At 39.5% G+C, this 15,112-nt stretch overlaps 1 protein-coding gene across 7 annotated transcripts in view; it reads left to right on the plus strand.

Annotated features, from left to right (window-relative positions):
- The window catches only part of UTRN (utrophin), a 416,848-nt gene that overhangs the window by 111,561 nt on the left and 290,175 nt on the right, over nt 1-15,112 (plus strand). For 6 of the 7 annotated variants that reach the window (XM_054195259.1, XM_054195260.1, XM_054195261.1 and 3 more), the window contains 10 exons: nt 1,056-1,171; nt 2,124-2,287; nt 2,883-3,086; nt 4,284-4,465; nt 5,161-5,311; nt 6,765-6,884; nt 7,857-7,958; nt 10,992-11,099; nt 11,691-11,870; nt 13,171-13,340. In XM_054195259.1, coding sequence (XP_054051234.1) covers nt 1,056-1,171; nt 2,124-2,287; nt 2,883-3,086; nt 4,284-4,465; nt 5,161-5,311; nt 6,765-6,884; nt 7,857-7,958; nt 10,992-11,099; nt 11,691-11,870; nt 13,171-13,340 — 1,497 coding nt within the window. Of the gene's footprint in view, nt 1-1,055; nt 1,172-2,123; nt 2,288-2,882; nt 3,087-4,283; nt 4,466-5,160; nt 5,312-6,764; nt 6,885-7,856; nt 7,959-10,991; nt 11,100-11,690; nt 11,871-11,918; nt 12,282-13,170; nt 13,341-15,112 lie in introns of those variants that run through there. The other variant, XM_054195264.1, reaches the window with a different exon arrangement.

A 15,112-nucleotide genomic window follows, 5' to 3' on the forward strand; every position in this document is an offset into this window, starting at 1 on the left:
TTTCACAAAGTGTAATGCACAACAGATGTTAAAAGGATACTCTCAGATCAATTTACAACTGGATTAAGTATTAAAACAATTAAAGGCAAGCCCGTCTCTTCCTCCCCAAGTTCTATAAAGCGCAGAATCAATAGCAGTGTTTTAATGAGAAGCCGCTATTACAGGGGAATGGGAAGTATTTTAATGGCTTTGTAGTCTGATGGCTGTGCTGCTGCAGCACTAGGCTGATCATGCCCTGTCGGCGTAGGTACCACTAGGAGGGGACCCTGTTTGCCGACCCCACATCCTGCTCCGTGCTCTGCTCTTTCCTCTTGAGACCTGCTGGTGTGTTTTGGGTGCACAGCGGGACTGGAGATCTGGTTAGGTTAACACTAACATGAGGTGAAGGCTGGCACTGTAAATCAATCAGCTCCTTGGTCTGATTTGCATTGTGACTCGCTCTCATGAGCACTTGTGATGGGATGAGTTTTTTGTAGGCTTTTTTTTTTTTTTTTTTTTTTTTTTTAAATGGGGGGGGAAGGCCATGGGGCAGGGTGAGCAAGCAGGAGTGGAGACCGCTGCCGTTCCTGGCTGTGATGGTCTGGGGTGGTCACCGAGCCACATTACAAGTTTGGAATGAGGCTCTCCAGGAACAGAGTGATTCTTGATTCCCCAGCAGAGCCCAGTGCAGAAAGCACGTAGTGTAACAGTAATGCTGTTAAAGAAATAGCTGAAGAGAACTGGTCCTGGAATAAATTTTAAACACAGAGTTTATTTATTTTCTTGTTAGTAGTATTTAATCTCCTGTTGCAGTCAACTAGTGTGTGTATGGAATGCACAGAATGGAAGGTGGATGTTGCTGTGGACAAACAGTCAGTTAATTGGTTTGTGATTGCCAGATTCTCACTCATAAAAAGAAAGCACGTTTTTTATGCATTTATGTTTATATTTTGTGTGTATGTTTATATTACTTAGGTAGCTACCTTCATATCCATAACTTCATATTCTGTATGGTATGGAATTTTTTCTTCAGGTACAATTTACTGCTTTCTCTCCTGTTTTGTCGTTACTTTTAGACATGAGCTTTTCAGCTGGGATAAAGTTATAAAGATGTCCCCAGTTGAGAGACTGGAACATGCTTTCAGCATAGCCAAGAACCACTTGGGAATTGAGAAACTGTTGGATCCTGAAGGTGGGATATAGTTATTTTACTTGACTTGAAGCTTTCTTGCTTTCTCTTGGAAGAAATTTCTTCTATTGGCATTTACTGTGAATACAAATTCCAGCATTTTTTTGCTGTGACATTTTGTTTCAAGCCCTTAAATTTGGGTTTAAAAGAATGTAAATTGTAGGGTAAGGGTATGTCTGTGCGTGCGTATGGTTTGGCTTCTTGAATGTTAAGGTTCAGATTGACTTAGCCTTCAGAGGCAGTATACAGAAGGTGAAGTTGGTACCCTGGCTTTGTTTAATAGGAGTTCTGCCACAAGGGTCTGTGCTTTCCAGATGAAGTTAGAGCATTATTTAGAATGGGATAGCTTAAGAGCTCAGGATTTTTTGCTCTTTCTATACACGCTGAGTAGCAGTAGCTGCCAGTGCTGTGAGTACTTACAGGAATGCTTACCAGGAAACTTTTATGGCCCTTTTTTAAAATCCTGAGCTGTCATTCTGCTTTGAAGTGAGCCTCCAAAGATTCATTCTGTAAGACAAGCTCTAAAACTTTACAGATTCAGGCATCACTATCTTAAGAAAAAAGTTAACTGAACGAGTAGCACTCAAACTGAGAGATAAGTGAACCTGAGTCAGTGAAACTCTTTTCCGTATCAAAAGTAAGAAAATGAACTGACCAGTGCTGGGAGTGGGGATAGAGCCTAAGTGGAAGCGTTTGTTTATGTGGGATACTGTCCCTGAACTGCATTTGTGCCTGGGAGATGCTCCAGAATAATTTTCCTTAAACAGTTTTTATTCCTTAATAACTTCAGGTTTGGGTTCTTACTTCAAAAAGATCATGCCTTTTTATGTGAATTCACTTCCAAATGTAGGAGAACCTGTGATTTACACTATTTGTAAAGTCTTAACTGTATTCTAAGTAATGATTGAGCAGCTTCTTCATTTATTTTTCTCCATATTTTATTTTTTTGATGCAGATGTTGCTGTACAGCTTCCAGACAAAAAGTCCATTATTATGTATTTAACCTCTTTGTTTGAGGTCCTTCCTAAGCAAGTCACCATGGAAGACATCCGGGAGGTGGAAACCCTTCCAAGAAGATACAAGCAGGAATGTGAGGATGGAGAGTTCAATGTGCAGCAGGTGTGTTTGTCATAAAAGTCTGCCTGGCTTTTCTTGAGTTGTAATTTTAGCCGATCTTCACACTTGTCAGTTATCTCTGGAACGTGTCTTTTATCTTGGGCAACGCAATTGGGGAAAATATGAAGCAGCATATTTGTGATGGACTTCAGTGGTTTTATCTTCCTCTTTTTCGTCTTTTCTGATTCATGTACAAAATCCTGTGTGTTGAGGTATAAAGTTCCATCTGTGTTATGCTTCTTTCTTCTGTTTATCTTTCTCATTTGTCTTGGCAATCTGGAGAGGGTGGCCCAAAATCTTTAACTGAGTTTGCTGCAGAACTTGTGGTGCTAGTGATGGGTTTTTCTTTGGGTATAAGATCCACTGCTCTGTTAAATGAGTAAAATGAAAGTTGTCTTTCTCATCCAGGTTTGTTATTTTAAAATGGAAGTTTATTAGTGGTGACTGTGGGCCTTCTCGTTAAAAATGTACCAAATGATTACTTTTAAAATTTTATGAAGGATTAAAATGGATCTTAGTGTTGTTCTGGTTTTAGTATCATTTGGAAAGGCATCTTCTGTGCACTTCTTAAAAAACCACTTTTCTCTTGGCTGCCTAGGCTGTAGCACTTGAAGAGGAGCAGGGCAGTTCTAGAGCAGAGACTCCCAGCACGGTGACGGAGGTGGATATGGACTTGGATAGCTACCAAGTTGCTCTGGAAGAAGTTCTTACATGGTTGCTGTCAGCTGAGGATGCATTTCGGGAACAGGAGGAAATATCTGGTGATGTTGAGGAAGTCAAAGAGCAATTTTCCACCCATGAAGTAAGCTTCTCTTGAAAATTCATTTGTTGTTTTTTGTGCGTGTGTGAGAGCTGCAGAACTTCCATTTCCTAGACCTTATCCAAAACCTGCCATTGTTTTTTGGTCGTCTTTTTTCAAAATTAAAAGCACCTCTAACTGAATGTAATGGGTTTGGTGTTTGTTTTTTTGTGGTGTGTTGGGGTTTTTTGTGTGGGTGTGTGGTTGTCAGTTTTTTTTGGATTTGGTTTTGTTTTTTTTTTTTTTTAGAAATAATATCTGCTTAAAGGTGAAATAGGTCTTTTTAGGAGAATTTACAGTGGAATATGCTTTGAAACTTTAATGTATTTTTTTAATCAGCTTTTGGTGGCTGGCTCAATGGTGTCTATAATACAAAGACAGTCTGATCCAGGCTGTTTTCTGCTTCACTGCTGCCAACTACTAAAAAGCCTGGTCAGCCTTATGTCACTTGCTGTTAAATGAAGGCAATGCTGAAATTGATAATAATGTCAATTTAATTCAGTGGTCCCCCTGTCACGATTAGCATAGGCTTTTTTTTTTCATAAACATGTGTCGTTGCTTCCAAATTATTGTTGTTTCCAAATTATTTTGTTTTGGTGCTGTTCCAAGTCTGAACAAATGTTCTAATATTGCTAAAAGTTTCAAACATCATGTTAGAGGTTTTAGTTTTCTCCTGTGTCAGCTTACTGTGTACAACTGAATTTAAAATCTGAATGCTGATCAATATGAAGAATTCTTTTTTCCTTGTGCTACATTTTTAAAGCCATGAGCCAAAGGAAGAGGTGTTTTGGATTTATAGGAAAAATGTGAATTTTTAATGTTATTACCTTATAGGGTTCTATTTGCTTTCCTATGGTACATTTAGGATCTTCTTTTAAGTTCTGTTGGCCACAGGTAAGTTTCTGTTTTATTTTCTTGGTACATTTGTTCAAAGGCTATCTTCTTACAAACAGCTTTTTCTCTAAAGTGGTCAGCCTTTTATCTTCAATTAGCTCTGTTTTACTCGCTCCAGAATTTTTGTAGCTCACGGAGAATCTTTTCTCAGAGAGGAACAGGTCTGCCATGCTTGTGTGTTTGATGGTGCCAGCTCATTCTGCTGCACTGTTTCAAACATGACAATTTGTTAGGACATTTACAAATTCATAAACTCCTGTTGGAGCTCACAGATCGTGGTGACATGGCTGGTTGTACCGTTTCCAGGCTTTCATGATGGAACTAACTGCGCACCAGAGCAGCGTGGGCAGTGTTCTGCAAGCTGGAAACCAGCTGGTGGCCCAGGGAAATCTGTCCCCCGAAGAGGAGTTTGAGATCCAGGAGCAAATGCTGCTGCTGAACTCCCGCTGGGAGGAGCTCAGGGTGGAGAGCATGGACAGACAGTCCCGGTAAGTCACGCTGCACAACCTCTTCTAGAGCTGCGGGGCCGACCTCTGCTGCTTACTGCGACTCGGAGGGGTTGGTCCGCATCCATTTGCAAGATGTTTGTGGGTTTGGTTTTTTTTTTTTTAAATAACTCTTCAGTTTGACATGAAATTCACCTTCTTCATACTTTCCAAGGTGAAACAAAGGAAACTAATATAACTGGGGTCTTCTGGATTCTTGTATTTTGTGACTGTTACGTTATGTAAATGTGCCAGACTAAGTATATAGTATCTACCTGCAGTAGTTACATAAATGTGGTTTTAATACTGTTTCAATAGTTCAATAAACCATATAGTAGATGTCAATAGCTATGTATGTTTACACAAATAAACTACACTTAGAAGAATTTTTTCCTGCCTGTGGGTTATCAAGCTAAGAGCTGAACATCAAGGGAGAAACTGCATTTTGTTGCAGCTCTCAGCAGATCCCTGTTGCAAGAAACAATCCCTGGTACAAATTGCATAGTTCACTAACTTTTTTGTTGAGAAAGAAACAAGGATACTTAACTGTGTTCCTTAGCTTAATGGTGAAAGTATTATTTGATAATAGCTAACTGGTTTGTGAATGGCCTCGCTTCTTCCCTGTAGGAACTAGAACTTAGTCTCTTTCCTTAGGAAAACTGTTTCTGAAATAACTCTGCCTGTGCTTCCCCCTGCAGCCTGCATGACGTGCTGATGGAGCTCCAGAAGCAGCAGTTGCAGCAGCTGTCCGACTGGCTGACGGTCACAGAAGAACGCATTCAGAAGATGGAATCTCAGCTCTTAGCAGAGGATTTGGAGTCCCTTCAAAAACAGCTGGAAGAACATAAAGTAAACCTTTTTGTCTGTCACGTAATATGTGTGGGAGAAGTATTTGGAAGATGTGTACGTTGGTGGGTTCCTTAGCTGAGAAACTGGATTGTGTCAGAAGTCATATACGGTTGTATGCTGAGGGGCTGCATTTGATGTTTGGAAAAGGATGATGGGCTAGAAAGGAATTGGAAGTATCTTTCTTAATTGAACACTTGAGCACTGACGACTATAGCAGAAACTGTTGTCCTCATGCAGGAAGTGAAACCTGTAGGGGAAATTGTGTTACCTTATTTCCTGCACGGAGTGTCTCTCCAGGTAAATTTTGAGGTGTGAGGGACAGTATGAAATGACCTGTGGGCAAACTTGCTTTTAATGACTGGCAGGCATTGCTAAAGCATGCTTGAGACTCCCAGATTAAAATAAAGCAGAAGCTAAAACTGTCAGGAAGGGCCTCCCAAATTACTGATTCTAGTCTCTGCAATTACAAGGATCGCATCCTGGGGGGGTGCATAGACACTGCTCTCTGATGTGTACAACGTTTCAGAAATGGTTTGTCTCTCAATTAAATTTCTGGATGGGAGTCCAGCCTTTCTAGCCTGCAGTCTTTTTTTTGAAGGAGAAAGATGGCTTTTTCATACTTGTCATGGAGCTTTGGTTTTCATACTCAGTGCTGAGGTTTGACTTTCTCCCCAGCATGGGACATACTCCGAAGTTCTTGCCCTGTGAGGTATTTTTAGTCTGTGTAATTTCCTGTCCCGCATTTAAATTCTTTTTTCTGTCTTTAAAGTCTGGGGAGTTTGAAGTGTGTTGTTCATGGAGTAGCTTAGGATATTCTGGGATCAAAAGTGATATTTACGGTACTGTAAGGGCATATTGATCTTGCAGAGATATTTCAGAGGTAGGCTTTAACCATGGATTCTGTTCTTCCAGCAGTTCTCTGAATACTTAAATCTACAGATTATTCCCAACTAAGTGAAACTGTATGCTTTCTGCAGTTTTTGACTATTGTCTTGGAACATCATGATCAATTATAGCACTGTTGGTACTTAGGAGAGTTAAATTGTCAACTATTAAAAGATAAATGGTCTTAGTGATTGTTTCCTGTTTGGCATGCCCTATAATACTTGCTTATTAACAGTAATAGCTTTTTGTAGAAACATAAGCTCTCTTACCTGTAACAGTATACACACAGGAAGTCAATGCAGTTGTCACATGATTCTCCTAGTCAAGTATGGTGCATACAGCTTAAAACATTCCATCATGTTTTCCAGCGTTTTAACAGGATGGCTTTGGGTTCATTTCTAGCAGTCTTTTGCTTACATTTATTTGAAACTGTGCAGTGATTCCCAGGTAAAATCTATGCTTGACTGTTGAATCTGAAGTACTTTGCTACAGCAGTTGTGTTAGTCACTGTGGCCAAAATAGCAGATTAGCAAATGTAAAGTTGGTAACCTCAGATTTGTTGTTCTAGAGCCTGCAGAGTGACCTAGAGACAGAGCAGGTGAAGGTAAACTCCCTAACGCACATGGTCGTCATTGTTGATGAAAGCAGTGGGGAAAGTGCAACAGCTGTTCTGGAGGAACAATTACAGGTAAAATCATAGAATAGTTTGTGTTGAAAGGGACATTTAAAGTTCACCTGTCCACCCCCCTGCAATGACCAGGGACATCTTCAGCTAGACCATGTTGCTCAGAGCCCCATCTGACCTGGCCTTGGATGTTTCCAGGGATGGGACATCTACCACCTCCCTAGGCAACCTGTTCCTGTGTTTCACTCTTTGTAAAAAATTTCATCTTTATGTCTAGTCTAAATCTTCCCTCTTTTAGTTTAAAACCATCACCTCTTGTAATGTAGGAGCCCTCTTTTGACAGTAGTAGCGGACACTTAAAACCTTTGCATATAATTGTCAATCAACATTTTTGTGTTTGAAGACTATTTATCTGAGAAAGTAATTTAAAGTAATTTTTTCTTGATAGAAGTAATACTAACGTAAAGAATTGTTAAATTTGCTCACGGTAAAATCTGCAAAAGTGCTTTCGTGACTTTCAAGCTCAATTCCTGATGAGTCAAGCTCTTTGCATTCCCAGTGACTTAGGCACTTTTGTAGTGTATTCTCTCATCGGTTTCATTAAAATGGGAAGATGCACGGTACAACTCTTATTTTATATAAGTAATTTTCACTAGGAAGTTAAAATCTGGTGGGGGAAACGTGAGCAGAATTTACCTAGGGAATATAGTGTAAAATATTTTCCTGTTTTTGTCAGAAGTTGGACTGTGAAACAGAATTTATTTAAACAAAATTCATGCTTCTTTGTTCGCTCCTTTTGAAGTCAATCAAAGAGCTCACTGACTTCAGCAAGAACAGAGATAGGGCCATAGGTGAATGCTCTTGAAAGTTTTAACCTCCAGCTTTGTGCAAAACAACAATGGCGATTACTGGCAAGGAGGTAGCTATAATGTAGAAAGCGGTTACTGTGAAATAGAAATTATGCTTTTGATTATCTGATTTTTGAGTTTCCTTGTGAAGCTCGTGTATGTTCATGAGTGTTTCCTGCTTTTGTAGAGGCTCGGTGAGCGGTGGACAGCAGTTTGTCGTTGGACTGAGGAACGACGGGTCAAGTTGCAAGAAATTCAGCTTCTGTGGCAGGACCTGCTGGAAGAGCAGGTTAGTACCTCTTCAGTTACCCAGAGTGACTGGTTGATTTGTGGAGGGGAAAAAACAACCAAACAAAAAACAAACCAAACCAAAACAAACTCCAAACCCCTTAGGAGGGTTTAACAGCTCTCAGAAAAAAGCCTTGAAAAACGAGATGTTGTGTTACTGTTTGAGTTCCCAGTGTTTCTTGAGGAGTAGAGTACCTGTGCAGTGCAATAGAAGTATTTTCCGAAGTTTAAGTAGGAAAGTTTATAACTCCTTATAAAATAATTTCCAAGGTAGTTTGCGAAATGGCCAAGAAGTGGGAATATCCATGGTAGCAATGTGACAATGAATCACTAAGTATTTGGTGGTTCGGTCATCACAGAAATTTTCCATAATTAAGGTATATGTGCTTCCAACATGGATATACATGTACACAATTCTGCAGTCAACTAATCAATAGATACTGTTTTCAAAATCAGTAACATAAAATATTTGGTTAATATAGCAAAGCGTGCAGCTTGTCTTACTTTGCTGAGTTTAGGTAAACAGTTGGATTGTGAAGAAGATGGCATTGTGGGTTTTGTCTTGCTTTGATATCACACATTTTACATATATGGTAAATATACTGCTGAAACACAAATTAACTGATGGCATAAAAAATATGGTCACACAACTATATGTGTTAGGTTTGCATACCTGGTGCTAGAGCTCATTTTGCATCTCAGCTTAAAATATTTGATGGCTTTTCCTTTGAAGGTTTTACTTAAATTGTTTTGTTTTCTTAAATGATGGTATTTATCACTGTAAGCTATTGCTTGAACTCTGCTGTATGTGCAGATTGTTTAGACGTTTGAAAGAAGTAGAACAGTGCTGATACAGCTGTTGCTATCAGTTACAGCCTGGTTTCTTTGACAGGGATGTTTTGTCTGCATTTTTTGGGGTTACGTATGTGTTTCTCCCTGACCCCTCCCATATCTATTTGCAGTATATTGATAAGCTGAATTTGTAGCTCGTGTGACCTTGTTGGTAATATGGCCCTGAGGTTCAGATTCTGGTTTATGCAATGCCAGCTGTCTATTTATATATATTTCTTTAAAATACCGCATAAGCATATGTGTATGTACATACAGAAAATTGTGTGCTAACACTTCCTGGCAACTCTTCGGCAAGGTAAGTCTCTGAGTTGAGAAATAAGGATTCTGTGTATGTCAAGGTGCAGACTTCGGGTGCTCTCGGTTTTGATGACCTTATGTGAACATATTTCTGTCCTCTTCCACCTTTATATTTGTCTGGGGAAAAGTGAACACTCATTGACTATTACAATACTGTTAAGAGTGTCATCTTATGTTGGAGTTTCTTTGCTTTCAACTTTTTTTAATTTGTATGTAATTATGTTGCACTGTAAAAGTTGAAAAAGTTAATTGTTGTTTTTTTAATGTAGAATGTCAGCTAGCAAGTAATGAGGAAGTAGAAGTTTATTTAGGTGGTTTAGATCAGCCTGTTTGCATTCGTTGTTCAACTCTGAACAGTGCATTTATTACTAACAGGTTTGAATTACAGTTCTATGTCCTCAAGAATTACCAAGCGTCTTACAAAAATTGCAATTTGGAACTAATTAAAAACTTTAATACAAACACTTTGTTAACACAAAAGTAGCTAAAATGTTTGGGTACTATCATTTTTCTATTTCATCCAACCAAATGGAGAGATGAGCAACAGTGATGCATCAGCCTTTTTGTGGCTGCCTAGAAAAGTTTTGGAACCCACACTGCCAAGTCAACACAATTCTTACCGCTCAGGAAACAAATTTCTCAATCAATGCCAGATATGTCTTAGCACCGTGATAATTATGTTTCAGTTTTCTTGGGAGAATTATCTTTAACTGCTGATTTAGCAGAAATTAATTGAATACATTGAAGGGTTTTTAAGCTCCTCTTATGCATAAAATATGTTGGCTGGGATGCCAGCATGACTTTTCCAGAAAATGTGTGGTGTTATAATTCCGTTTCTCACAGCCCCATGGCAATTCCACCGCCATCATATTTGCTGTGTGTACACTTTGCATATTGGTTTACATTGGCAATGTAAACTGCGTTAACCCTTCGGCCCAAATGTTGCTGTAGTCAGTTCTGGGACAATGCCAAAAATATGCAGCTAGACTGAGGAGCCTAGTAGCTGTTGTAAAGTGTGCTGTTCAAAGAACAAAAAGGTCTGCCTTGCTGTATCATTTTATTTTTTTTTAAACACCAAGGAGTAGCAGTACGCCAGAGCTGATAGAGAGCTGGATATTATAATCTATGGAGATGGCTGTGCAGCAGCAGCAATATATTACAACATAATATAAAATTTATAACATGCTTCCTGATACCCGGTGCCAGTTATTGCTGGAGTTCCCATAGGAATGCTGCGTGACTGAAGAGAAGTGAGATCCAGAACAGGTTTCCCAAGGAAAAAGTAGAAAAAGCTCAAGATCCCTGAGTTTGTATTAGCCAGAGCAGATCACTCCAGCTTTCAGCAGTTAATGAGACAGTATTCTTGAAGTTATTTTGCAATTGGAAGTAGGTGCCCTAAACAGGGAGGTAACTAATTAATACCTGAGTTTTTGAATGACTTCCTAAGAGCTCTGAGTTATCGGTGGTGTAGCTTCTGTGAGAAAATGTTTGTAATGGCTGGTTTTGAATCACAGAGGAAGAATGGTGGAGCATGAAAGAAAGCATACATACCATTTTGATATATTTAATTCTAATATCATTTATAAGTCCTTCCTCAGCCTTATGGTAGGTATCTGTTTGCTACTAGTAACTTTGGGGTGTGTGTGTGTTCTGATATATTGAGAAGTGGTTTTGTAGAGATTGTTTTGCTGGAAAGCATTACTTAGTTGTCTAGTCTGATATTTTTTGTCCCCTTTTATGTACTATTTTGTTAGTGCCAACTGAAATTCCTGCGTATAAAGACTGCAGAACTGTGCTTTGAATGCAATGATCTTAAAGAAGGAATTGTCAATAGCTATGTGACAAACTTGATATTTTCTTTTGCTGCTTTTCTTATGATCTGCAGTGCTTATTGAAAGCTTGGTTAACTGAGAAAGAAGAGGCTTTGAGTAAGGTCCAGACAAGCAACTTCAAAGATCAAACAGACCTGAGTGTGAATGTTCGAAAACTAGCAGTGAGTATCGCTGTCCTGCTCTATCCTGTCAAGCCTCATAGACTAAAAGAATGGCAGATTACCAGTTTGACCCCAGCAGGAGCTGTAAATGCATGATTCTTTGGAAGCCAGGACAGTACTGTCTCCTTGCCAGATTCTTTCACTTGAATTTAAAAAAAAGCATACAACTTACTCCAGGGCCATTCCAGGGTGGTGTGCCAGACTTTGAAACAGCTGCCCTGGGTTTTTGACAGGGTTTGGAGTTTATTGCAAGCCACCAGTCAGCTGTATTTTCCAAAGTGTGGGTTTGTGGTTTGGGTTGGTTTTTTGTTCTGTTCTTTTAATACATTGGTGCGGCTTGTACCTGAACTAACCATTTGTAACTGTTACCCAAGAGATACTGCTGGTTGCTCTAGGAGCTGCTTCAGGGATGTGCTCTTTTAAAGAGTGTCTTAGTGCTTTGTTACACAAGAGAACTATTTTGAAACCTATGATGCATCTGGCTCGGGTAGTACAGGTTCCTGCCCGCCCTCCCCCCTCTCCTCCCCAAATAAAAGCTAAGGGGTGGCAGAATACCTGATGTTGCCTTATAATGTTTTCTTTTAACTTCAGATTTTGAAAGAGGACATGGGTATGAAACGGCAAACACTAGACCAGCTGAATGAGCTAGGTCAGGATGTGGCTCAAATCCTGGGGAATGGCAGAGCATCCAGTAAAATCGATCAGGATCAAGAAGAACTAACTCAGAGGTGGGACGGTTTGGTTCAGAAGCTAGAGGATTACTCTAACCAGGTACTTAACAAGGCTTTATTACTTTTTAGCTGTTTAGATGTCTGTATGCAGACCTCTGATACTGTCAGCAAAATTGCCCAGGCAAGCTCTTGGCATCAGGCTAGACAGCCAGGTGAGTGCTCTTTCACGTGGGGCTGACTTTACCTTCTGACAAAGCTGTCTGCATTCCTTGGTCTTCAAAACCCCAAGTTGTTAACCTGACTAGTACTATTACTCCTTTCTCACACAGATTAAGCTTCATTTTTCTGATGAGTAAAGCAGGCTTGCCATGTATTATCAATCAATGCAAATGCCTTTAAACATTATAAGAGTGCTGGGACTGGATAAAATCTGATACTAAAAGAAAACAAAGACAAACCCCCAAACCCAGAATAGATAAATAAATGGGAGTCATACAAACATTTATGCTCTGTGAGTATGATTTCTCATCTGTTGAAAATAGAGTAGTTGTTTGTTTGATAAGTAATGATGGTAGCCAAGCTGGATTGTTAAATATTTATTTTAGTATTTTGAGTGCTTGGTAATGTTTTTATTTAGACAGAACTCCCATGGGCTTCTGTGAGAATTTTGTTTGACAGTTTTATGACTCATATGTCCCTTTTTTGTGATATTGAAATGTTATTATGGTGAAGTCTGTGGCACTGATTCACGATCCATTTAGTGTATAGCGAATGAGTTGTGCAGTCTGTGTAGTGGTCCATTTCAGCCATGTGGCTTTTATTTGTTCTTGTGTTTGAGTCAAAACACTGGAGAGTGACAAATTCTGTCTTCATCCTTTCACTCCCCCTAAATATCAAGCATATACTTAGAACTTCCAGGTTGATTCCCATGGGACTTACTTTATAACCTGTTAAAGAGTGTGGAAAGTTTCTATTGACTTGAGTGAATTTTTAGGTCAAATCCATTCTGTATCAGCTCTTTTTGAGATATAGGCTTGGTTTTATGGAGTATGAGTATACAGTATAGAATTGTGTGTTAATAAACCCAAAGACCCATAACAAGCAATTATGAAAGAAAATAGATACGATGCTTATTTTGTTGATTCTAGTTCACTTGGACTGGCATGAAATTCTAGTTGAACTGAGAATTTTGATGTATGGTTCACATCTCTAAAATGAGAATAATGACATTTTTCTCTGGAGTGCATCTGTGATAAAGGTGCTTCATGACAGCTAGGTGTGGTCATTTGTAGGAGTGAATAATGGGCTTTTATGACTGATGAATAAAATGAACTAAGCAAAAGCATTTCAGTTTGTGTTAGAAATGGCATTTAACCCTTCTTCTAAATTATTTTGTATAGGTAACTCAGGCTGTAGGAAGCATAGGGATGTCACAGGTTTCACAGAAGACTGCTGCAGAAACAACGCCCTTGAAGGAACAGGTAGTGGTTAAACAATCCAGACAGGAGTTGCCCCCACCGCCACTCCCAAAGAAAAGGCAAATCCCAGGGGACAGTGAAGCAAAGAAAAAGTAAGTATCTGTCGCTACCATTTTCCCTTGCTTATTAGATACTACATAGACTCATGTCTCTTGGTCTTGCCTTTTGATTTTTCTTTTATGCAAGTGAGGAATACTTATGTTGCTGTTGTGAGGCTGGGTTTGTGGAACAGGAAGGGAACATACAGCCTTGTTTTCAGAGCCACAGAAATCCTGCAGCTTCCATTAATTTTCATTAATTAACTAAAAGGGAAACAGGGGTGATGTTTCTCAAAAAAGTGGGTTTTCAGTCCTTTGTACCTCAGTTCCTTTGCTGAAAGATAGAATTAATTACACTTATCTTGGAAAAACATCTTCTTATCTTTGGTTAAAACGTGTTGTGAAAGTGCCAAGTATTTTGATTTATTTATTATTTATTCCTAATCCTCGTAAAATATGTAGGAAAAACGGGAGCAAAGGCACAAAAGGCTCAGAGGACCTATTCCATGCACCTGGTATTTAGTAATAAGAACAATATTACAGTGATATTTCCTTTCACAAGTGTATCTAGAGTGGCTGACTGATTTGCATGTATAGAATCCTAGAATGGTTTGGGTTGGAAGGGACCTTAAAGATCATCTAGTTCCAACCCCCTGCCATGGGCAGGGACACTTCCCACTAGACCAGGTTGCTCAAAGCCCCATCCAGCCTGGCCTTGAACACCTCCAGGGATGGGGCATCCACAGCTTCCCTGGGCAACTTGTTCCAGTGCCTCACCACCTTCACAGTAAAGAGTTTCTTCCTCATGTCTAATCTAAATCTACCCTCTTACAGTTTAAACCATTATTTCTCACCCTGTTACTACACTCCCTGATAGAGAGTCCCTCCCCATCTCTCTTGTAGGCCCCCTTTAGGTACTGGAAGGCTGCTGTAAGGCCTCCCTGGAGCCTTCTCTTCTCCAGGATAAACAGTATTTAATAACATGTGTGGCAGTGCTTTTATTAAATAGTATACCTAAAGCTAAAAGAATTGTTTTCAGATAAATTTAGAAAGTAAATTCTGTATACTCATCTTACTTTTTCTATTTGCCTGAGAAAGTGAGCATTTCTTTGAGGTGTCACTAGTTTAAACCTTTGGCAGGTCATTTAGGGAGAGGATAGAGGGCTGCATTAAGAGCAGGGCGTTGCTGTGCTATAGGTGATGTGTGTTCACATAGTGAAGAGGAGTTGTTCTTTTCATTTTTCTGGAGGAGGAATGGAGGTCTGAATGGGTGAGGAACCTGCTCAAACCCTTTTGCGGACCCTGGTCAGATCCTCCAAGCCCTGGTGGGGGTGGTGTGCGCATGTGGGTATCCCAGGGCGCTAACACAGTCAACAGCCCGTCGGTTCCTTCTCTGTGTCTCATGAGTTGTAGAAATATTTTAGACTTTGAAAGCAAAAGTGATTTGATCTTTTCTTAGAGTTCAAACTGTATTGGGGACAGTCAGTTAAAAGAGGTTAAACTTTCTGATGCTTTTGCCTGATCCCAGATACTTATGTCTAAACCAACAAATGGCCAGTAACTAGAATTTTGTGGGTTTTCCCATGAAAACTTTGAGTGACTAACAGTGACTTCTGCATTTGTTGCTAGGCTGTTATTCCGTGTTAGGATTTACACTGTGTTAAGTAGTGGAATTGTAATATGGCCTGACTTGTGGCCTGTATAGTAGTAGTCCATCCTTCTCTCAAGTTCTGTACAGTATTGGTCAATTTGGAAGTTGGTGTTTTCTTGTTTGTTTTTTTTTTTTTATTTTTGGTGGTGGTGGGTTATTGCTTTTAGGTATAAGA

This window comes from Rissa tridactyla, chromosome 3, assembly GCF_028500815.1.
Source record: "Rissa tridactyla isolate bRisTri1 chromosome 3, bRisTri1.patW.cur.20221130, whole genome shotgun sequence".
NCBI classification, from domain to species: domain Eukaryota; kingdom Metazoa; phylum Chordata; class Aves; order Charadriiformes; family Laridae; genus Rissa; species Rissa tridactyla.